Raw genomic sequence first — 25,040 nt, 5'->3', positions numbered from 1 at the left:
ACCCCTTGTTAGATTCCTTATGGGGTGTAGTTTCCACAATGGGGTCACTTGTGGGGGATTTCTACTGTCTTGGCAGAACAGGAGCTTTGTAATTGCGACATGGCCTCCATCCTGCATTCCAGCCTCTTTCGTACTTAGGGGAAATTACCCTACACGCTTTGCGTTTATTTTCTTTTTTAACCCCTTGTGGAAATGGAAAAAAATCAAGGCTAGACCAACATTTAGTGTAATTTGTTTTAAATTTTTACTCTAAATCATTGATCTTGTCTTGATTTTTTCATTTTCACAAGGGGCTAAAAAATAAAAAAAAACACAAAATTTGTAGAGCAATTTCCCCTGAGTAAGGAAATACCCCACATGTGGACATAAAGCGCCATGCGGGTGCAGGGTAAGCCTCCAAAGGGAAGGAGCGCCATTTGGATTTTTGAGGCTGGATTTGGCAATGGATTTTGAGGGGCCATGTTGCATTTAAAAGGCCCCTGTGTTGCCAAGACAGTTGAAACCCCCCACAAGTGACCCCATTATGGAAACTACACCCCTCAGGGAATGTAACAAGGGGTGTAGTGAGCATATGGACCCCACTGGTGACGTGCACAAATGTGGAACAATGTGGCGTGAAAATGAAATATTAAATTTTTTACACTATAATGTTGGTCTAGCCTTGAATTTATCATTTTCACAAGGGGTTAAAAGAGAAAAAAACACAAAATGTTTAGAGCAATTTCCCCCGAGTCCGTAAATACCCCACATGTGGACATAAAGCACCATGTGGGTGCAGGGCAAGCCTCCGAAGGGAAGGAGCGCCAATTGGATTTTGGAGGTTGGATTTGGCTAGAATGGATGATGAACGCCATGTCGCATTTACAGAGCCCTCGTGCTGCCAAGACAGTGGAAACCCACCTCAAGTGACCCCATTCTGGAAACTACACCCCTTAAGGAATCTAACAAGGGGTGCAATGAGGATATGGACCCCTTGATGATGGGCACATTTGTGCCGTGAAAGTGAAAAAATTAAAATTTTCACTTTCACGTCACATTGTTCCACATTTGTGCCCGTCACCAGTGGGGTCCATAGGCTCACTGCACCCCTTGTTAGATTCCTTGAGGGGTGTAGTTTCACCTGTGTGGGATTTCCAGTGTTTTGGCAGCACGAGGGCTCTGTAAATGCGACGTGGCCCTTGAAATCCATTCCAGTGAAATCCAGCTTCCAAAAGCCAATTGGCGCTCCTTCCCTTTGGAGGCTCGTCCTGCGCCCGCTTGGCACTTTATGTCCACATGTGGGGTATTTCTGTACTCGAGAGAAACTGCGCTACATGTTTTGTGTTTTTTTTTTCCTTTTATCCCTTTGTGAAAATGAAAAATTGAAGTCTAGAACAACGTTTTAGTGTAAAAAATACTTTTGTCTTTTTTCACGCTATATTGTTGGGAAAATCTGTGAAGCACCTGTGGGGTCCAGATGCTCACCGCACCACTAGTTACATTCCTTGAGGGGTGTAGTTTTCTGAATGGTGTCCCTTTAGTGGTGTTTTTTAGGTTTTGGCACCCCAGAGCCTCTGCCAAGCTGAAGTGGTACAGTCAGAAATGACCAAATATAACGGAGCCATTAAAATGCACTAGGCGCTCCTTTATATCTGAGGCTTGTGGTTGCGTCAAATAGCGCAATAGGGCCACATATGGGGTATGGGGTGCCATGTGCAGCCATTTCTGTCCTTTAGTCTTGTGCATATTTTATGTATTCTGTCCCTTTTTTTCATTGTGGCTAGCACTCCTCCTTTGTAAGACCCATGTGATCCAAATTAGCAGGAAGCACCTGTGTGCATATGGTAAGTACCTCCTTTGTTTCTCCCATTCTACCTGCAGGAGCAATGGTGAGAGGTAACAGCTTATTCACATTTGTGTTGCTTAGTGGTAGCTTTCTCTGCCAGCGGTGTCTGTGGGGTTTGGGGGGGCCCTTGGGGTTTGGTCCTGTGACATTGGGGTTGCAGGGCCATTCCGTGGTCCCCCTTCCCTACTTGCGCACGCTTTGTGGGGTTTGCCTCCACTGACCGGCACAGTGTTGTTTTGGTTAGTGACTGATGTGTATCAGAGACCTGCACGTTGGTACATGAGGCAATATGGTTTGATCAAATTATATACTAACTTCTGATGTTGGTTTTTAATGTAGCTGAACAAGCTTTCATGTCAACCATGGGTGTGATGTGCAGCCATTTCCATCCTTTAGGCTTTTAAATATTTCATTAGGTTGGCACATATGTTAGTCAGCTAATAGTTAATACTGGTGACCACTATTATGACTACCAGATTTTATAGACATGTCTTCATTCTGTTTAGTTTCTGCTGAAACACTGCTGGAATTAAATGGCCTAAAGGAAATGAACAAAGCACAGCGGAGGACTGGCTAAAAAATTCTCAGAACAGCTTGAAAGATTGATGTGGTATAAAAGCAAATCAAACTAAAAATGATCACTACTACTACTGTTGCTACTCCCCAATATCCTTATTATAATGCCTGCTTGGCTGTGGCTGACACTTTGGTGTCATGTAAATATATACATCTTTGCCTTGGCTACACCAACAGGTTAAAAGGCAACTATCAGCAGGTTAGACTAATTTAACTTGCTGATATGTCCCTATTGCGCAGAAGGTGCAGAGGTTGAAGGTATGTATCTTACCTTCATCCCCTGCTCCGTTCCTGTACAGTTAGTTGTTTACTCCTCAATTTGGCAAGACCATTAGGAGCACTGCCCCGCCCCCATAGCGAAGACTAGGCCCGGCCTTCTCCATTAATTAGCATTAGAAGCGAAGGGCTGGCTGGGTGCGGATCAGCACTATGGGGGTCGGGCAGTGCTGCTAACGGTCCCCAGTGCTCCAAGCGGTCTTACTGGACGGAGGGGGAAAAGACAGCATCAGAACGGCGTTGAGGATAAAGGAAGAGACATACCTTCATCCTAATGTGCCGAGGAACCTGCTGATAGTTCCCCTTTAAAAACCCCTGTTGATAGTTCCCCTTTAAAAACCACTGCTGATAGTTCCCCTTTAAAAACCCCTGTTTCTGTGACACGTACACACTTTAATGATCTGATGATACAGCAGAACAGCAGCAGTAAAACTAAAATTCCTCTCCTCTTTTTCTGTGAAATAGCCCATGAAATAATTCACAGTGAGCTGCAACATTAAGGCTTTGTACTATACATGTGATCTGGAGACTGCATAGTGCTGGAAATGTAATGCAGAAATTCATCAAACATCTGTTGTTATCCTTTATTTGTCGCTGTTTTATCATTTTTAAATGGTTGCATCTGTCATTCCTATCACATCTGCTGCCTGACATTACTTGTAAGGTGAATAAAGTATGGATTGAAAAGAAAGACAGTTTGGAGGGCCGCACAAGATCGCTCTAAAATTATGTCCAATATTACAATAGAGAAAGATGAATTATTTAATTGTACATGAAATCCCATTACGAATCAATGAAAATATGTGACAACGTTTATGAATATCAGCTGGTCAGAAAAGACAGATGAAAATAGAGAATAAAACCTGTAGCTGGCTCACATAAATTAAAGGGGAACTCTGGATATAGAAAATGGCTTACTATTAAAAAGTACACTAAATTAGTTATCTAAAGGTCTCTATATAATGTATTACCGTGCCTGTGCACTTCTGCCGCACTGGTAGTTGATTGACTTCCAGGAAATGATGAATAATGTCCCCTGTGCAATCCACTCTGCTCCCTCCGCTGCCCCCCAGGAGATGAAGACCATACTAAGCACAGATTTAGGATGCAGATGGGACAGAAAGTGTAGAGGGGACGGGATGCGGGTGGTGAGGGGTGGGGTGTAAGTAGAAAGGGGCATGGCATTGATGCAAGGCATGGAATGAGAAACAGGACATTCTGAGCATGCACCACAAAGACCACTGGGAAATGTTGTCTAATAGCAGTGCACAGGAAAAAGAACAGGAAGCAAACATCATCAGAGAAGCAGAACTACTGTACAACAACATAAAGAGTGTCAGGAGGGAACATAAATAACAACCTTGCCTTTTTTAACAAGGCTGCCCAGAGTTCCCCTTTAACCCCTTAATGACGCATGACATGTATGCCCGTAATGCAGCCGTTAAGGGTGATCAGAGAGGGCTCCCAGCGTGAGCCCTCTCTGCAACCCGCGGTCCCCGGTTGTTATGTGCAGCCAGGGGCCGCAGGTCTTAGCCGATCGCCGCAGCTGGCTAATTAACTATTCAAGTGCAGCTGTCAAAGCTGACAGCTGCATTTGAATAGTATTTGTGCACCCTGTCCCTGGTGTCTAGTGGGGGATCTCCCCCCCGCATGCAACCGTGGAGGGGAGATCACTTGTACTGAGCCGGCCAGGGCTCAGCGTCGGAACAACGCTGATTCCGGCTTGGCAATCCATGTGGCTGGTCTGCAGCAGACCAGTATAATAGAGCAGTGATCTGATGGATCATTGCTCTATTATATACACAGCATTGATTTCAATGGGACATCAGTGCTGTGTATATAGATGTCCCCCAGGGGGCTTTTTATTACTGTATGTGAAAAAAAATAAGTGTTTTTATTAATAAATAACTCCCTCCCCTAATAGAAGTTTAAATCACCCCCCTTATCCCATTTTAAAAATAAAAAAAATAATTAATTAAAAAGTAAACACATTTGGTATCAACACGTGCGTAATCGCCCAAACTATTATCGCATTCCTGATCTTGCACGGTAAACCGCGTAAGTGCAAAAAGTCGCCAAACTGCAAAATTGCGCATTTTTGTTTACATTAAATCTAGGAAAAATGTAATAAAAAGTGATCAAAAAGTCGCATATGCGCAATCAAGGTACCGAAACAGATCATGGTGCAAAAAAAGACATCTCACACAGCACCATAGACCAAACAATAAAAGCGCTATAAGCATGGGAATAGAGCAATTTTAAACACATTTAGTTTTTTTTAAAAGGTTTTAATTTTTTAAAAGCCATCAAATAATATTAAAGTTATGCAAACTACATATCGTTGTAATCGTACTGACTTGAGGAACATAGATGACATGTCAGTTTTACCATAGGGCGAACGGCGTAAACAAGAAACCCCTTGAAATAAAAGGAATAGAGGCCATAGTACAGTGTAGGGTCTGCCCCGATATAAGGCCACCTTATCGTGGTGAGGTGGTTTACACTGTTTGCAAATGGTAACCAAGAGCCTTATTATTTTTGTGGGAATTTTTTTTAGCAGTTGGGCGGGGGGGCTGCTTTTAACTATTTTCATGTCTGTAGTGAGTCTTGTTCTTGCCATTGCGGTGAGCTGTTGCATTTCTTTGTGTTTTTGTGTAGAGGCAGGAATAAAAGTTACAGGAGAATGGGGTAGGTAAGTATGACTTACAAAATGTAAAAAAAAATAATTACATTACATTTAATTAAACTTTGTTTAAATTACGACATTCTGCAACTTTTTTTAAGGGGGATTCAAGATAGAGAACAATACCCTAAATTACATTATACTGTACAAATGCATATAATAATTGTCACAGTAATTGAAGGTATCTGAACAGTTGAACTAATATCCTCTCTGAGGAGTTCCTGGATTTGTATAACCTCCCAGTATAATGAAAAAAACACTACATGTAAAACTGGAAAATGAATTAGTAATTGGTGCTGTTCAATTACAGTATGAGATATGTGGATGCTGCACCAGATGGGCAAAAAGTAAAGAAAGATAATTGTACAGCGTTTATCAAATGTCAATCCTGTGCATTCCCTTATGTATTCATTATGTTTTAACCCTCTGCTGATTCATCTAGACAGGACTCCCTGCAATAACCAGGGGGGTCATTTATACATGGGGCATATACATTAGTGCAACAACATTAGTCCACAATAGTATGTCAGCATTTATTGAAAATCATTATGTGCAAGGAATAGAGCATCAAAAGGGTGTGCACTGAGTACAGATCATTCGAAGGACAGTCAGGGGGAATTCCAACAAAATATGACATGATAGCATGAGCTGCAGTGCTGGATCAGCAATGTGGCTCCTTTAATCAAAGGATCAGTGGGGGTCTGAGATATAGCCTAACCTTAGTATAAATGGTAATGAACAGAGATGAGTGCTATTCGAGTATGCTCAAGACCTATCGTTCGGCATTTGAATCCCGGTGGCTGACAAAGTTGGATGCAGCCCTAGTGGTCCTGCAAAACGTGGATACAACCAATGGCTGTATCCATATTTTCCCAGACTCCCTAAGGCTGCATCCAACTTCGTCAGCTATTCGTCAGTATTCAATTGACGAGCAATCTAATGTGCTCATCTCTAGTAATGAATGCTGGATGTACACTTTATTAAGAATATTATTATATTATAGATATAGATAGTTCACTAAACTATTTTAATGCATTTTTTTACATGTTGTTTTTTTAGAATAACGGCAGAGCTTGATATTCAAAGTCCAGCATACAAGAGAGACTACACACCATCCAAAGGAGGACTAAATGCACACTGTTGATAGGCATATAAAAAATCGTAAACTCTTTCGGGGTGGTGCTCTATGTAAAGACAGTACAGTCAAATTATATATCCAGAAGAAAATATAGACATGGCACTCACCCTTACGAAGTCTTCATGATTTCTTTATTGAGTCATAGTGACGAAGTGCCGAAAGGCAGGATACAGCTGTCGCTGTTAGCGCTCAGGGCGTCCTCTCTTAGACCTGATCACTAAGATTTTGTTTGTATGACTCAATAAAGAAATCATGAAGACTTCGTAAGGGTGAGTGCCATGTCTATATTTTCTTCTGGATAGAGAGCTTCATATTATTTGCTCTGAAAGTTGTCTTTAAGGCTGGGTCAACGTATAGGGCTGGATCTACGTTTAACGCACATCTAAACCTCATCAAAAAAACATATGAAAACATACAGTACACATTATGGTAGCCATTAACTATGGAGAAACATATGCAAATTTGTGTTGTATGTTTCCATACGTTTTTTTCCATTTTTTTTTTCAAGTGCAAAATTGCTGCAGACCACATTCTCTTTCCTTACAACATGTGTGTTACAGGTACAACCCATTGAACTGTGGTCTTGAACATACGGAAAGTGATCAAAGAAAAACACTATTTTGTACATTTGACAACAGTATTATAATTTTAACCAGCTAAAATAATAAGAATGGCTAGGCTGGCAAAAAGGGTTACTCAATCCATCAGCCTCCCTTCTATCCCTGATGAAGGGATGACTTTGCACAGATATGCAATTCCAAGATTAACATTTCCAAGTCAGAGACGATAATGGTCAGCTTTTTAGGATTGGGTGGTGCATGCCCTCCAATCCTTCTTCTGCTCCTGTTGGGCAACTGTGGTGATCAAGTACCTGGGTACAGAATCTCCCTTGCTGCTTTAAACGCTCCCCCTCTGCTAACCTTGGTTCAATCTGGATTACTTCTTATGGTTTGGGAGGTGCCAGGTGTTCCCATCACACTATTGGTCCCACCTTGCTAGCATGTGCATACTCATATAGTCACTTACATCTACTCCCAAACAGGTCCCCTGGCTACTCGATATTAGAAAACCCTTCTTTTTCACATGGGACCCCGTATTCCAAACTTGGATCAACGATGACAAATTCTACATTGATACTTTTCACTTAGGGCTTGAATAGATCTCTTCCAGAGCTTTTGGTAAAGTATTAGAACCCTTCTCCTTAGGTCCCTGGAGAATCAACCAACTAAGACACTTCCTCCAAACATTCCTTTCCCCTCAGTCAATCAGAACCTCCAAAACGCATTATAAAACGATGTGTTTGGAAAAGGGCACGCTAAAACACTTACTTTTCCTAACTTACTGACTGTTGATCTTGCCACCTGAACAGTCTTCCCTAGAGTTTCTACTTAAGTGAATATCAGCAGGTGGTGGGGGATTGGTAATACAAGTAACCTCTTTTTAAGCTAATGTGACCACTTTTATACATTATTTGAATCATGGGACAGCCCCTCCAATTATTGATACAGATTTCCATTTTCAGTCACATAAATATTTGCAGACGATTTAGTCTCCTAATTAGGCATTTCATCTGCTCAAAGTAATTATGGAGACAATTATTACTACAATCAGACTATTATGTTATATTATCCTGGGATTAGAACAAGAAAATGATTTCATTTGGAACATACTAATTATAATGATGCATAGTCACTTTCCACCTATACGTATAGATAATTACATAATTAAATAATTATATATTTACAATGAATAAATTTCAATTAAAAGAAAACAGCATATTTCCAGATATTAGTAATCTATTACTTCTCTTAGTAACATAGTAACATAGTAACATAGTAAATAAGGTTGAAAGAAGACAAGAGTCCATCAGGTTCAACCTAGGGAAACCCTACTGTGTTGATCCAGGGAAGGCAAAAACCCCTATAAGGCAGACGACAATTGCCCCACCACAGGGAGAAAACTCCCCCCCGACTCCAATGGCAATCAGAATAATCCCTGGATCCACGTATCAACGGAAATCTAATGCCCATAACGTGTAATATTATGTTGTTCAAGAAAAGCATCCAGGCCTCCCTTGAACTTATTTAATGAATCGGCCATGACAACATCATGTGGCAGAGAGTTCCACAGTCTTACCGCTCGTACAGTAAAGAACCCGCGTCGATGCTGATGATGAAATCTTCTTTCCTCTAGACGTAGAGCATGCCCCCTTGTGATGGTTACAGACCTAGGAGTAAAAAGATCACTACAAAGATCTCTGTACTGTCCATTCATATATTTGTACATTGTGATCAGATCGCCCCTAAGACGTCTTTTTTCTAGCGTAAATAACCCCAAGCTTGATAACCTGTCCTGGTACTGTAACCCACCCATTCCCTTAATGACCTTTGTTGCCCTCCTCTGCACCCGCTCCAGTTCAGCTGTGTCCATCTTATATACTGGTGCCCAAAACTGTACACAGTATTTCATATGTGGTCTGACTAGTGATTTATAAAGAGGCAAAACTATGTTCTCATCTTTAGCATCTATACCTCTTTTGATGCATCCCATTATTTTATTAGCCTTGGCAGCTGCTGCCTGGCACTGATCACTAAAGTTGAGTTTACTGTCCACCAATACCCCCAGGTCCTTTTCGGAAGTAGTTTTACCCAGTGTTTTATTATTTAAAACATAACTGTACTTATTATTTCTATGGCCCAAGTGCATAACCTTACATTTATCCACATTGAACTTCATTTGGTATTTCACCGCCCAAGCCTCTAGCTTCTCCAAATCCCTCTGTAATATGATATTATCCTCCTCTGTACTAATTACTTTACCCAGTTTAGTATCATCTGCAAAAATGGAGATTCTACTCTGTAGCCCCTCAACAAGATCATTAATAAAAATATTAAAAAAGAAGTGAACCCAACACTGAGTAACTAAAACCCAATCTATGTTCCATCAATGACCACCCTCTGTTTTCTATCAAACAACCAGTTACTTACCCATTTGCATACGTTTTCCCCGAGTCCCAGCATCCTCATTTTGTAGACCAACCTTTCATGCGGCACAGTATCAAATGCCAGTCAAAGTCCAGATACACAACATCCACAGCCTCCCCCAGGTCCAGTCTATAACTTACCTCTTCATAGAAGCCGATCAGATTAGTCTGACAGGACCGATCCCTCATAAATCCATGCTGGTGCTGCGTCATAAGAATATTTTCATTAAGATATTCCAGTATAGCATCTCTTACAAACCCCTCAAATACTTTACCTACTATAGATGTTAGACTTAGGGGCCTGTAGTTTCCAGGATCACTCCTTGACCCCTTCTTGAATATTGGTACCACATTAGCTATGCGCCAGTCCTGTGGAACAATCCCTGTCGTAATAGAGTCTTTAAATATTAGGAATATCGGTCTGTCTAACACAGTATTTAATTCTGTCAAAACTCTAGGATGGATACCTTCTGGGCCCGGTGACTTATGGATTTTAATGTTTTCAGGCGTCTCCCCACTTCTTGTTGTGTTAGGCAGGTGAGATTTATGGGAGGATTTATATTATTCCTAGTCATGTCCTCTGTTATAGGATTCTCCTCTGTGAATACAGTAGAGAAAAATGTATTTAGTAGATTGGCCTTTTCCTCTTCCCCCTCCACCATTACACCCAGAATTTTTTTTTGAGGGGACCAACATTTTCGGTTTTAAGTCTTTTGTTGTTTATATAGGTGAAGAACATTTTGGGATTCGTTTTACTTTCTGTGGCTATCCTTTCTGTTGCTATTTTTGCTTATTTTATTTGCTTTTTACACATTTTATTCTTCTGTCTATAGATGCTCAATGCTTCCCCACTACCTTCTTGTTTTAGTAGTCTGAATTATATCATTTATTGCACCCCTTACAGCTGAAGTTAACCACATTGGATTTCTCTTATTTCTACTACTTTTATTCCCATATGGTATGTGTCGTTCACACGATTTACCCAGAATGCTCTTAACCCTTAGGGGACACAGCCAGTTTTCATTTTTGCGTTTTCGTTTTTCCCTCCTCGTGTATATAAGGGAATAGCGCCTGCATTTTTCCACCTAGAGACCCAAATGAGCCCTTATTTTTTGCGCAACTAATTGTACTTTGCTATGGTAGATGTAATTTTTGCCTAAAATATGCCGGGAAACCAGAAAAAAATTATATGTGTGGTGAAATTGAAAAAAAAATGTTTTTTTTTTATTTGGGGGGGTTGTTTTTACTCCGTTCGCCCTGGGGTAAAAATGACTCGTTATATATGTTCCTTAAGTTGTTACGATTACAACGATATGTAACATGTATAACTTTTATTTGATTTGATGGCTTGTAAAAAATTAAAAACCTTTTAAAGAAAATATATGTTCCTTAAAATCGCTCCATTCCATGGCTTATAGCGCTTTTATCCTTTGGCCTATGGGTCTGTGTGAGGTGTAATTTTTTGCGCCATGAAGTGATCTTTCTATCGGTACCTTGATTGCGCATTTACGACTTTTTTATCGCTTTTTATTACAATTATTCTGGATTTGATGCGACCAAAATGCGCAATTTTGCACTTTAGGATTTTTTTGCGCTGACGCCGTTTACCGTGTGAGATCAAGAATGTGATTAATTAATAATTCGGGCGATTACGCACGCGGCGATACCAAACATGTTTGTTCATTAATTTATTTATTTATTTTTATTTATAAAATGGGGAAAGGGGGGTGATTCAGACTTTTATTAGGGGAGGGGATTTTGTGTTATTAAAAATACATTTTTCTTTTACTTTACACATATACTAGAAGCCCCCCTGGGGGACTTCTAGTATATGCACTCTGATCTCTCATAGAGATCCATGCAGTATAGTTATACTGCATGAATCCATGAGATCGGTGTTCTATTGCTTTTGGCTGCTGCAGCCAAAAGCAATAGAATGCCGAGCCAGGATCAGCGCCATTACGGCGCAGACCCCGGCCCGGGATAGATGCGGGGATCGCCCCCCCCCCCCCCCCGCAATCGCGCCGCAGGGGGGCGATCCCCCCACTAGATCACCAGGGATGGATATGAGCAAGTATTTAGAAGCAGCTGTCAACTTTGATAATTGAAAACTTACTATGTTATGGTCACTATTACCTAGGTGACCCCCCCACCTCTATTTTTGATATTCTGTCTGGCCTATTGGTTAAGATTAGGTCCAGGAGTGCCCCCCCCCCCTCTTGTTGGTTCCTGTACTAGTTGGGAAAGGTAATTATCTTTTACTATTTCCAAAAACACGCTTCCCTTCCTGGAGCTGCAGGTTTCTGCTTTCCAGTTTATATTTGGGTAGTTAAAGTCCCCCATAATAATGACTTCCCCCTGCTTCGCTGCCACATCTATTTGTCTTATAAGATTTTCTGACTCTTCCACTATACTTGGAGGTTTATAACTCACTCCTATAAGATTTTTATTATTCTTCGTCCCTCCCCTTATTTGTTATATATAAACCCAGTAAGGACAGATATCACTCAGTAACAGGTATGTTATATACTCCTTCCCAGAATATTAAAGTCCCACACTTGAGACAAAAACACACTTCAGATCAAAAACTCACACGCTCCAAAACTCGCTCACAAATACAATATAAAAGAACTTAGAACAATCCAACAAGAAAGAAAAAAGTGATGGCACTGCCTGGCTCTCCACTAGATGGCACTATCTCAGGCTGGGTCCGGTATATGGTGGTGCTCAATCCGAAATAAACATGCTGTATGAACAATGAATAAAGGATAAAAGGAGGCACTCACCAGCAGTGTATTCAGACCATCCGGCTTTTATTGCTGTGCGCAGGGGGAGCGGGGGAGACAAGGAGGGTTCGTCAAAGCGGCACTAAGCCGCGAAACTGCGGTCACCCACCTTGTCTCCCCCGCTCCCCCTGCGCACAGCAATAAAAGCCGGATGGTCTGAATACACTGCTGGTGAGTGCCTCCTTTTATCCTTTATTCATTGTTCATAAAAGAACTTAGCTTGCAGAGATAGCTGTTTCTGGCTCCTTTGTTGGAAGAGACTGGCAGGCTTCACACAGATGTAATTTATCAACTCTTAATTAGCAATCAATCCCCCTGACCATCCACCTGTGTAACCCTCAGCAAGCTTGTGTGTATACAGGCTATAGTAATGTGTCCCAAGTAAACCAGATACAATGTATATAACCCCTAGAAAAATAAATACAGATAAACTAATCTATAGTACCTTGCTATATACTATATGGGATTTGTTATATATAAACCCAGTAAGGACAGATATCACTCAGTAAGGGTACTATTACACCAACAGATCTGACGACAGATTATCTGCCAAAGATTTGAAGCCAAACCCAGGAGTGGATTTGAAAAGAGGAGAAATCCAGTCTTTCCTTTATGACCTGATCTCTGTTTATAGTCTGTTCCTGGGTTTGGCTTCAAATCTTTGGCAGATAATCTTTCGTCAGATCTGTTTGTGTAATAGTACCCTTAGGCCCCCTTCACACGTCCTGAAAAACCATCCGGATTTCCTGATAGGATTTCCGGACCCATAGACTTTAATTGGTCACGGACACCCTTCCGGATTTTTCCGGAAGGGTGTCCGTTCCGGAAAATAGGTCCGAAAAAAATAGGACATGTCCTATTTTTGTCCGGAATTCTGGCCCGGACGCCCCCATAGAAGTCTATGGGAGCGCCGGAATCACGGGCACTTTCCTGATGTACATCAGGAAAGTGCCCGTGATTCTGCATTAGCTGCGCACCTCCCACCACCCACATAACTCACCGGCCTCCCTGGTGTTCACCTGCTGCCGCCGTCCACGTCTGCTTCCCCGGCCTCCTGCACTCCTGGTGCCGCGCCCGGACCCCTCACCCAGCAACCCCCCCCCCCCCGGACCTCAGATTAGCGCCCCGCGCCCGGACCCCTCACCCAGCGGCCCCCCACCCCCCGTAACCCAGTTTAGCAGCCCGCGACCGGATCCCTCACAAAGCGGCACCCCCCCCGGACCTCAGATTACCGCCACCCGCCCGGACCCCTCGCCCAGCAGCCGGATACCCCACACACCCCCGGACCTCGGATCAGCGGACCCCTTGCCCCCCCGAAGTAAAGCTCCCACCATGTCCTGCTGACAGGTCATGATGGGAGTTGTACTTCTGCAGCCTGTGGCCATCCAGTTTGCAGAACGACATCTCCCTTTTTTTTTTCTCATCAGGAAATCCTGAAGGTTTTTCCTGATGGTTTCCTGATGGTAAAAACGGATTACTGTCAGGAAATCCTGATACTTTCCTGATGGCTTTTGAGGCCTCCTGATCAGGATTTCCTGACAGTAAAAACTGACACTGACGTGTGAATGGGGCCTAACAGGTATGTTATATACTCCTTCCCAGAATATTAAAGTCCCACACTTGAGACAAAAACACACTTCAGATCAAAAACTTTTACGCTCCAAAACTCGCTCACAAATACAATATAAAAGAACTTAGCTTGTAGAGATAGCTGTTTCTGGCTCCTGTGTTCAGTAGTTTTTCTAGAGTCTGGACACAATAATTGCAGGAATTCACACTAGTACGAACAGAGGAAATAGACCATTTGCCCATGGTACAGATAAACCAGTAAGTATCCTTGTTGGTAACTTTATTGCAGGTAGCTGCACAGTAAGGGTACTATTACACGGAACGATAATCGGCCGAATTGGCCTGATTCGGCCGATTATCGCTGATCGTTGATATCGGTTAGACCCTATTTTCGTCGGGCGCCGACCGCGCACCGCTGCGTGTAATAGCGGTTCGTGGCCGGCGACTAACGATATACATTACCCATCCACGTTCCAGGGCTGCTCCTGCCGTCCGCTTCTTCCGGGGTCCTGCGCGCGCTCTAGCTTCACAGAGGCCTGTCAGCGTGGTGGTCCCGGCCTGTGATTGGCTGAGCAGCCTACCAGCTGACAGGCCGCTGTGAAGCTAGAGCGCGCACGGGACCCCGGGAGAAGCGGACAGCAGGAGCAGCCCTCGAACGTGGATGGGTAATGTATGCCAGTTTAGCAAGGGCTGCAAGGACATCGGTAATGATGCGAGCGAGGGAGGGGGGCGTGATCTGCATAGCCTGGTCTACAGAACCGTACAATGTCTGCTTGCTCTGTCCGTCGACTGTTAGCTCTGTCAGTTAACTATAAGGGCCCATTAGGAGCCCTTATGGTTAAATACATAAGTGCAGTAGCAAATTACCTTCTACTTAACCTCTTATGTACTGCAGTTAACACAAATCTCACATGCTGCAGCACAAAAATGGGTTAAAAACCCCAAGACAAGGAGATCTTTGCTTCACTGCTAGTGCACTGATAACCCCTGAACTCTGCATGGAGTTTGCATATTTTCCTTCTTGATTGCAGCAGCTGGAGAACAGAGGTCAGGGGTTATCAGAGCAGTGAAGCAGAGATCTCTTGTTTAGCCCTTTTTTGTGTTGCAGCATGTAAGTGAACACTGGGTCACTTATACACTGCAGTAGATAAGGGGTTAAGCAGAATGACACAGGATGGTTCTTATCTTCCCTGTGCATCCCCTGCCCCCCCCTCCCCCACTGGCCCCATAGCAGCTGCCTACCTTGCCTCTATGGTAGCTACACTAACAATGTAACTTACTGATTCATCTATTCTGCACCAGCATATGATGAATTTCTTCTGCTTTTGCTATTGTTCCTTATTATTCTTAATGTCTTGACTGGCTTGCTGTGAAATAACTAATTTGTTTCCTATCCAGAGTCTTTAAAGTGCATCTGCAAATGCCATATTAGTTACATATATATTTCAGTGACTTTCCTGTTGATCTAAATGGGCTTTGCAATAATCCTGTCAATAATCCAATAATTCTGACTGTCAGAAAGGGTAATGGTTTGATCACTGGAAGGAGATGAGGAAAACAATGTTAGAGCACTGTTTTGCTGACCTGTCAGGTCAAGGGGCCTGTGTGTGATCCCCCAGGGATCCGACAGGTTTCCTTTTATTCTTCTTCCCATAACCAGGGTCACATGTTCCTAGTTTCTAGTACCCAGTGATATATAGTGACAAAATCAGTATTTAATGATAAAATAATGAAGCACTAAATATTAAAGAATAAGAAGCGTCAGTATGGAAAGTATAGATGAAAGTTTCAGTACACTGCATATAAGAAAAGTTAGCAAAAGTTATTTTAGTAGAAATAAATTCATGGTTAGTCAGTGGGGGTTTAGTGTAAAGAAGATGAATAACATGGTGCAGGGTCTTTTTATGTGCAAATGCATCCTGAGCACTCCCCATGGGAACTTCAGATCATATATGCATGACTTATATGCATTGGGAGCTGGAAGAAATGGGAAAATAAGATTAATGAACTTTGACTCCTCTTCCTCCTCCACTTGCTACTTTCTCCTTTCTTAATTGTATTTTTTAACATGGGGAAGTGATTTCTTCTGTATAGATTATAGTTATTGTTTCCTTATAATTGATAATATTAAATAAAATTTTAAAAAAATCATAAATACAAAGGTCCCTCAGGTTACCATATATTTAACTGTCCTTTTCAGAGCTATTCTGGGCTAAGACCATATTCAGATTACAATGCAATTTACAAAATTCATTTAGTTTGGAGACCCAGCCATTCAACATGTGTGTTTCAATGGTAAAATGCTCCCTACCAATATAGCATAGACTGTATTGCTTTCTCCTTAATACATGTTGTGTACTGCTATTTACATGTACAACATGTACTTGTAGTGCTCTCTACTTGTGTTATATGTACTTTAACCCCCTCCCGCCGCTGCACAGTAAATTAACGTCGCCGCAGCCTATGCCTAATGTTGCAGCGACGTTAATTTACGATCCAGGATGACACAGGGGCAGGAGCTGCACCTGTGTCATCCGCGACGGGTCCCGGCTATTAGTGATAGCCGGGGACCCGCCGCGACTCTCAGCACTGGAGCTGCGCTCCGGTGCTGAGAATTAACCCTATAGATACTGGGGTCAGCATGACCGCAGCATATATAGGGCTTCTGAGAGAGAATTCTCCCTCTACAGAGGGAGAATTCTCTGTCCGGTGTCCATTGGGGCTCTGCGGGTGCGCGGCTGTGAGCTCTGCCCCCTTCTCTCTCTCCCCTGCCACTGTCACAAGATTGTAACAACAGCAGGGGACAGAGGAGAGGGGGCAGACACAGGGACATCAGCTTATGATCCCATAAGCTGATGTCCAAAAACGACCTGGGCATTGATGCATCAATGACCCAAGGTCGTGAAAGGGTTAATATTATAAGAAGGGCACTTACCCTGGGACCTCTATCACCTTTGGTAGCTTTTCTAAGCTTCTTCTGATTCAGATTAGGAGAACTGTTGTTTTCATATGTACACTAGAGCATTTGGGTCTATTTATAACCTTCTTGTCTTAATTTTTTGTTTATTTTAGGTTGATATTCTGGAGTCTTCAGAACCAACTACTAGTCTTCTATAGAGGTATAGACTCAAGTTGCAATATGTTTAATATATGCGATGACCCAGAGGTTAAGTGTGCTATGACTAGAGGCCCAGCAGGTTGCTCTGAAGATAATAGGGGTAGACATTGTGGTGGAAATTACTAGTTCAAATATCACAGTGGTCCTCTCACGCTTCTCCTGGTCAGCACGCTGTAGTATGTGTGGTTGGTGGAATGTAAGGTGCTGTTGGTGGTGGAGGTAAAATTCCTTATATTACAAAGAAGTGAAATGAGAAGGTACCCTTTCAGTGAAAGTAACGTAGATAGTTTGTTTGGCTTTTGGCAATTACTTCTTTAGCTCCATATTGATATAAGTTCTTAATAGCTTTACTAAGTGGATCTTGAATTGTTTGCTCCTGGTGAATATAAATGTAGCGATGATGGTCGAGCTACAATGTCCAATGAGGGATGCAGGACTTGGAATAGATGCATCACACCCCCAATGTCTCCTAGGCCCGGCCAGAAGGCCAAGTAGGTTCAAGATATACTATGAGATACCTGTACACCTTCACCTCAAGGTTTGACCATCCTCTTTCTCTCCTCAACTTCCCTTGCATTTCCTCAGGTAGGACCACAAAACATTTTCAGGTATTAATTGAAGCCTTGCTAATGGAAGGGGAGGAGACTGACTAACTAACAGGTCTAGAAAAGATTTCCCCTACATAGAGGCAGCCAGGCTAGGGAGGCTCCTCCCACACATTAGAAAGTTCTCTAATGTAATGCAGTGTAGTGTGTGCTTCGCATAGGGACCTCACTTATAGGCGCTTAGAAAGAGTTGCCACTAGGTGGCAGCAAAATACCACATTTTACAGTACCAGTATATGGGAAATACACAATGTAATATAATAGCAATGGTACATGGTAACAACACTACAGTTATTAAAAACCAACTTGTTCCATGTAGCAGGATTTCTAATGGGATACTGCTTATACAGTGGTTGACCTCGAACATAATATTATTTTAACTTAAAGTGGTATATCGATCTTACACATTTATAGAACATCCACAAGATATACTGGAATCCACACATTCTAGAGACAGTTGAGGATCCCAAAGGTGGGATCAGCATTTTAATAAATGCCACCGAGCTCTTCACTTGTAACTGCACTATTCTTCATGTGTCAATGAAAAGGTTACCCAATTTATTTTTCCTTTTCTGGAGAAAACCAGAATATCTCGGGTAAGCCAATATTACAGATGCTACTATGAAGACATTAGCAGCATTTACTGGGAACTGTAATATGATGATATTTACCAACAAAATAACCTAAACAAACATATCTAGAAACATTACTGACTTATATCCTGTTGGTATGACTGATTGGTCTGTGAATTTATACATTTATTAGCAATATGTGCTGTTTTTCTATATAATATTGAGATGCCTTAACGGATTGCAAGTCTTTCTTTAAAATGTATGCACCCTGAATTATTCATACCTATTTGATCCCCTCTTCCTGGCTTTTTCTTTTATTTCAGGCCTCAGACCCTCTTCCCCCTTTTCTTGAATTTACTTCTACTGAATTTTGATCCTTTGTTTACTTATTTATAAGACTATGAAGAAGAAGCTGGTTGTATGTTCACTCTGTTGTTTTGGCTTCTTAATGGAATGGAAGATGTTGTGCTTTGATGGAACTGCGATAAGAATATTCACAAATTGTTACTTTAATGGTACTAAAATGTAAAATTTGTACTGTTTTGATAATGTTTATATAGTACTTTATCACTGTGGCAAGTTCCTGGCAGGTGTTAAATATTTAACATCACACACACCTAGATACGCACACACTTTATACAAGGCAGGTTATATTTTGCTGCCAACAATACATATGCATAGTGCCAAAATAATACCACCACACCACACCATTACTACTACAGAATATATAAAACATTTAGTGATTGCTGTGCAGTTACATCCAGATATTCAGATGAGTGTCTGTGCATCCAAAAGCTCCCTCTGCTTTGTGGCTGCAGATTGGGTGACAGTCATTGGCTCCTTGCTCTGTCTAACCTTGTACTGCTTAAGTACTATATTTTAAGGGATAGTGTATCCTTGGGGCACACATACAGTAAAATTTGACATTTAGCCGTTCACCTACGTTTCTTTATAGAGCCTCCAACATCTGCACTTCCTTGGGAAGAAACAGTCATGCTTTATTGATACCAAGCAGTCATTGGATACTTTTACCAAGCCTGATTTACCGTATTCCAGCATTACTAAAACCAGTGTTTATTAGTCTTTTCTCATTGGGAAGAATTATTGATCTGTGCGGAATGACTTATTCAGTTTTTTTATACTAATATAGATCATTTCATCCTTAATAAGCAATTCCTATTCAGGACAAGTATTCATACGTGTCATTACCATACAGATGAATATAATTCCTCATTTTCTAAGACATTTAACACTACATTTCGTCAGGCTACTGACAACTTAGTACTCATTTTATAGATATATTCTCTCATGAAATCAATTAAAGATAACACAATGAATGGATTTCTGATTTGTATGATGCTTATTTTCTCTAGTAGGTGGCGTGGGTCTTCCATACCAATCTTCAACTTACACAGAGTGTGCTAAGTATGTTCTATCCCAGATGACCCTTAGTTATATTTATAGTGGCCATACTGCATGTAACTTCAAAGATTGCAGAGATTTCAGCTAAGAGATATAGCTGAGCTAGTATACTCGTTTGAGGTGACTATTCTTTCAAGAATTGCGGTACTCAAATTAAATTGTTAGTCTCCTCCCCACATGTTTGGACGAGCTTAAAGGGGATATCCAGCGAAAATCTTCTTCTTTCAAATCAACTGATATCAGAAAGTTATATAGATTTGTAATTTACTTCTTTTAAAAAATCTCAAGTCTTCCCATACTTATCAGCTGCTGTATGTCCTGCAGGAAATGTTGTTTTATTTTCACAGTGCTCTCTGCTGACATCTCTGGGCAAGACAGGAACTCTGTCTTGGTTTTCTATGATTCCCCATAGAAAACCTCTCCTCCTGCTCTGGACAGTTCCTGTCTCGGCCAAGAAGTAAAAATAGTAGCAAAGTATATGGGAGTATCGGCACTATCCACTCACCAATCAACAGCACATGGATCCAGCTCACTTCCATGGATCTGCGGTGCTCTGCAGCTAACACACCAGAATCCGAATGCTTTATGAATAAATAGGCAATGCGGCACTCGCATCCAATCCACTCTCTTTATTAAGCCATAGCCATTGGAATAATACAAACGATAAAAGATACTTGCTCTCATAGGTCAAAGGACCTCACCTGTGGGTAATCAGGTGTTGAAACACATGCAAGTAAAGGTTTTCCAGCAGATCCAATAAAATTCGGTATTGTAAACAAATTAATAAAACCGTTATAAGCAGAAACGCAAGTTCTCTTGCTGTTTCGACCTGCTCCAGGCCTTGCACACAGCATAGTACCGGATTTTATTGGATCTGCAGGAACACCTTTACTTGCACCTATCTTTTATCCTTCGTATCATCCCAATGACTATGGTTTTGGGATGGACGTGAGTGCCGCATTGCCTGTTTCTTGATAATACATAGAAAAAGAGAAAACATTACAACTTTTGGATATGATGAACATACTCTGAAACAATAAAACAGTATTTACAATAACAATTAGCCAAAGGGCATGGTACACCCTCTTACAGCGGCATGCAGAGGTAAGTGTTGTGGCGGGGCTTGATGGAGACAGCTGGAGATAGATTGAAGTGGAGAGCAGTGAAGTATGTCGGCAGTGGGGAGCATATCAGTAAACAGCGCAGCTCTGATGGACAGTAAGCAATTTCTGTCATTATAACGCCGAAATACAGGTGATAGCACTGGTAGTGGGGGTTTACAGTCTAGTTACTAAAGCACTGTCGGGAAGCATGTTGTGTAATATAGGATTTTCTTGAGTGTTGTGAAAGTGCCAGGGGCTGACTAGAGTTCTCACAGCGGTATCATCAACATAAATGAATACATATTACTTTTCCTAATCCTGACCATTCAGTATTCAGGGACCATCTAAGCAGGTTTTGTTCACACAGAGATATTGTACTGTGATCTGCATAATTATTGTATGAAAATTTATTCCATTGTAGTAAAAAGAAACCTGCTAATCCTTATAATGCGGGTCTTGTCCGAGATCACAGTAAACACAATGGGGAGGAATTTATCATTCAATGCACACAAATCACAGATAAGGGCTGTTTATGGCTTGTGTACATGTGACTAATCTATCAAAATGGGGCACAATTTATAATAATATTTGAATCTGAACCACCTGTGTAAAATGGTTATTTATTGCTTCACAAGGTTTGTGGGTATGTTCACTTTTATGTGTGCTCATGGCTGGCGTCAACATGCACAAAAATATGCATCCTTTTCAAAAGTTGCTTTTCCTCAATAAATCTACCTATGGCTATGTTGACACAATGTTTTTTCCTCTCTGTTTAAAATGTCGTCCGTCATTTTGAGTAGCAAATGACGGACGTCATTTAGCTGTCTGGCCACCTGTCAGCGCAATGACGGCTGTTGGTACATTATTTTAGTTTGGGGTTACTAACTGAATTGAATTTAATAGTAGAGAAGATGAAAGGATGGTAAAAAGAAAAACAGTATTTGAATAACAAAAAAATAACGTCCGCTGTTTGCAATGGACGTCCGAAAATAATTGACATGATCATTATTTTGACGTCCATGCAGACGACGTCCGTTATTTTATACAATGTGTGCATTGGACGTCTGTCATTCTATTGACTTCAATGCATTGCATTGAAGTCAATTAAATCAATTAAGCCTCCAATTATTGTGAAAAATGTGGTGACAATTTCATGTCTGATCTTGATCGTACAAAGGTACTAAAGTTCCCCCAATATAACTGTAGTGATAAAGTCTTATTTATACTGGGCACTTATTGATATGATTTAATAGTTTGCGGAACACAATTAATTATTCTTACGTAAAATAATCCTATCACATTGACTATGTTACTACCCACACAGCAACATTTTATTTACAGTGCATATGCTGCTATAGTCAAACTTATAAGAAATGGCATGTAAGTGATAGATTAGGTGATATTTAAGTTAGATATCTAGAGATAGTGTTAGCTAGAGAGAAATCTCTCTAATAAAGACACAAAAAACCCATAAAAAACAGGATAAGCATAAACTGGTCATAAAACATCCCCTGGCTATGATGAGGTTAACCGAAGGAACCGTAGGTAGAGCAGAGGAACACAGGAGTACCTGCCCTACTGAAGGCGACTGCGAATCTATTTTTAACCCAAACCAATCGTGAGGATTTCAGCAGCAATGAGTATTTGTGCTGGATAATCACAATGAGCAGTGATGCAGCTATAGCTCCCAGAGTCCCAGCACATATGAATCTCATCTGCTAGCTCATGGCTGGGAGGTAACTACAGGCATCTGCATGAGCTCCTGCACTGACACAACACGACTCTTGGGTTTCCTTTAAGACAAGTAGAATGGTTGTTTGTCCTTCCTCCTCTCATGGAAATGCTGACCTTACTCTTGGACCTTGGCTGGGTTTCTTCTGATGGATACAAGCACATCTTACTCTATAAGAAGGTAGCTTCTTTATTGACTTTGTCTAGATTGTACTCATGTGGGAACTATGCAAACCAGAGACTGCAAGTAATTATTTCTTGTAATATTTCTTGTCATTGTATATTCCACTTTTGCTGATTTATAAATGCCTGGAAATTTTAGAAAGAAAAGCTTTCCTAAAGAGACTGCTCCTGGATCTCCTGGAGTCCTGTAAGTAAAAAGGAAGTGGACATCACCTGGTGTCCACCCCATGGAAAACCTCTCAATTTACAATGTCACAGTCAAGGTGTTAACTGCAGAACTAGATGCTGCCAGCAAGGACCTGAGCCTTCGAGCACTTACTGGCTTGTTATTGTCTCTGCTCATACTTTCAACTCTCTTGGGGAACACATTGGTGTGCCTGGCTGTCATCAAGTTCAGACACCTCAGGTCCAAGGTGACCAATTTCTTTGTCATCTCTTTGGCCGTGTCCGATCTCTTTGTTGCGCTTCTGGTAATGCCATGGAAAGCAGTGACTGAAGTAGCAGGCTACTGGCTTTTTGGAAACTTTTGTGACACCTGGATTGCCTTTGACATTATGTGCTCTACAGCTTCCATCTTGAACTTGTGCATCATTAGCTTGGACCGATATTGGGCAATCGCAAGTCCTTTCAGATATGAGAGAAAAATGACCCAGAGGATGGCTTTCATCATGATCGGTGTAGCCTGGACTTTATCCATCTTAATATCATTCATTCCAGTGCAACTCAGCTGGCATAAGTCCCAAGGGACTGCTGGGGAGCTTAATGCTACAAACCAGACAGAGAACTGTGATTCCAGTCTAAATAGGACTTACGCCATATCTTCTTCTCTCATTAGCTTCTACATACCTGTTGTTATCATGATTGGGACATATACAAGAATATATAGAATTGCTCAGACACAGATCAGGAGGATTTCCTCTCTTGAAAGAGCAGTAGAGCATGCTCAGAGCTGCCACCCTGACTGTCCTCATGAAAACTCACTAAAGACTTCCTTCAGGAAGGAGACCAAGGTCCTGAAAACCTTGTCCATTATCATGGGGGTATTTGTATTCTGCTGGCTTCCATTTTTTGTTCTTAACTGCGTGGTACCTTTCTGTCACATTGATCTACCAGGACACAGTGATCCAGAACCCCCATGTGTTAGTGAAACCACATTTAGCATATTTGTGTGGTTTGGGTGGGCTAACTCATCTCTAAACCCTGTAATTTATGCATTTAATGCAGATTTTAGAAAAGCTTTCACTACCATACTGGGATGTAACCGATTCTGTTCTAGCACTAATGTTGAAGCTGTCAACTTCAGCAATGAGTTGGTGTCCTACCATCACGACACTACTTTTCAGAAAGATATCCCAGTCACTTTCAATAGCTCTCAGCTTCCCAATGTTGTATCTCAAGATCAAGAGGACCTGGAAGGACATTGTTTTGACAAAGTATCAGTGATATCGAATTCTCATGGAACCAGGAGTCATAAGAACTTGCTGTTACCTGTTAGTGTCCAGTTTGAATGTGAGGCAGAAATATCATTGGATACCATTACCCCATTTACTTCTGCAGGACCCCTAGAATGTCATCCACATACAGTGGCCGATGAAGACAGTCAATATACTACAAAGCTGTATTAGACATGTAATATTAATTATCTCTGACCAGCTAACACAAGCTTAATCAGCAGATATCTTATTACAGGTGGTTCCCAGTGATAAATCAGCAGATCAATACTCCAATTGATTTCATATAAAACTTGGTGAGTACTATCATTCAGCATAAGAGAAGGCAAACCCTCAGACAATGTGGCCCTCATCTGTCTGGTCAATATCATTCATCAGAGTAACCTTGCTGGTAAATCTCAGGGACTAGTTTTAGTACTCTGCCATTCTGTAGTGGACAGCATTTAATGGGATTAGAATATTAATATAACATATAAAAAAAATGTGCAACCTAAATCAGTCATGTATGGAACATTGTTCCATACATAAATGTTTAATGAAAAGTTCTGCAGTAATTAGGTAAGTGACATGGTACAGGGTATTTCCATTGAGGGAAGCTATCTGGTGAAAGGTTTTAATACCTAGTGGACAATTCCAACATAAATTGTTCTCCACTGTTGACTGTCAGACTAATTTCAATCAATGATGGAAAATTGAAAAGTTGTTCTGACCAGCTTAAGATCTGATTTAACCATCACCTATGTTCATTAAAGACATGTAATAAGTAGTCTTTTGTCTTTTTTATGACCATTTCTGTAAAGATTCTATTCATTTTCAGTCCTTGCTCTAAAATCCTAATAGGCTGGGGCAACACACAGACTTTTTGTAAGCATTTACAATATTAACTATTGCATTAGAGCTGCATTATATTCTATTACAACCCCTATGGGCTTCATAATTTAAACTGGTATATTGTACTAGGAAAAGTTCCAGGCTTAGAAGATGATGGTGTTTAATACTTGTAAACTGGGAAATGAAGA

At 41.3% G+C, this 25,040-nt stretch overlaps 1 protein-coding gene across 1 annotated transcript; it reads left to right on the top strand.

Annotated features, from left to right (window-relative positions):
- The first annotated feature begins 22,797 nt into the window (after positions 1-22,797).
- LOC138798588 (D(1C) dopamine receptor) lies at positions 22,798-24,195 on the top strand. Its single transcript, XM_069979103.1, has one exon. It carries the CDS (start codon positions 22,798-22,800, stop codon positions 24,193-24,195), a length of 1,398 nt encoding a protein of 465 aa, XP_069835204.1.
- Positions 24,196-25,040: the final 845 nt, after the last annotated feature.

This window comes from Dendropsophus ebraccatus, chromosome 8, assembly GCF_027789765.1.
Source record: "Dendropsophus ebraccatus isolate aDenEbr1 chromosome 8, aDenEbr1.pat, whole genome shotgun sequence".
Classification (NCBI taxonomy): Eukaryota; Metazoa; Chordata; class Amphibia; order Anura; family Hylidae; genus Dendropsophus; species Dendropsophus ebraccatus.
This window is presented reverse-complemented; position numbering and strand designations above follow the sequence as displayed.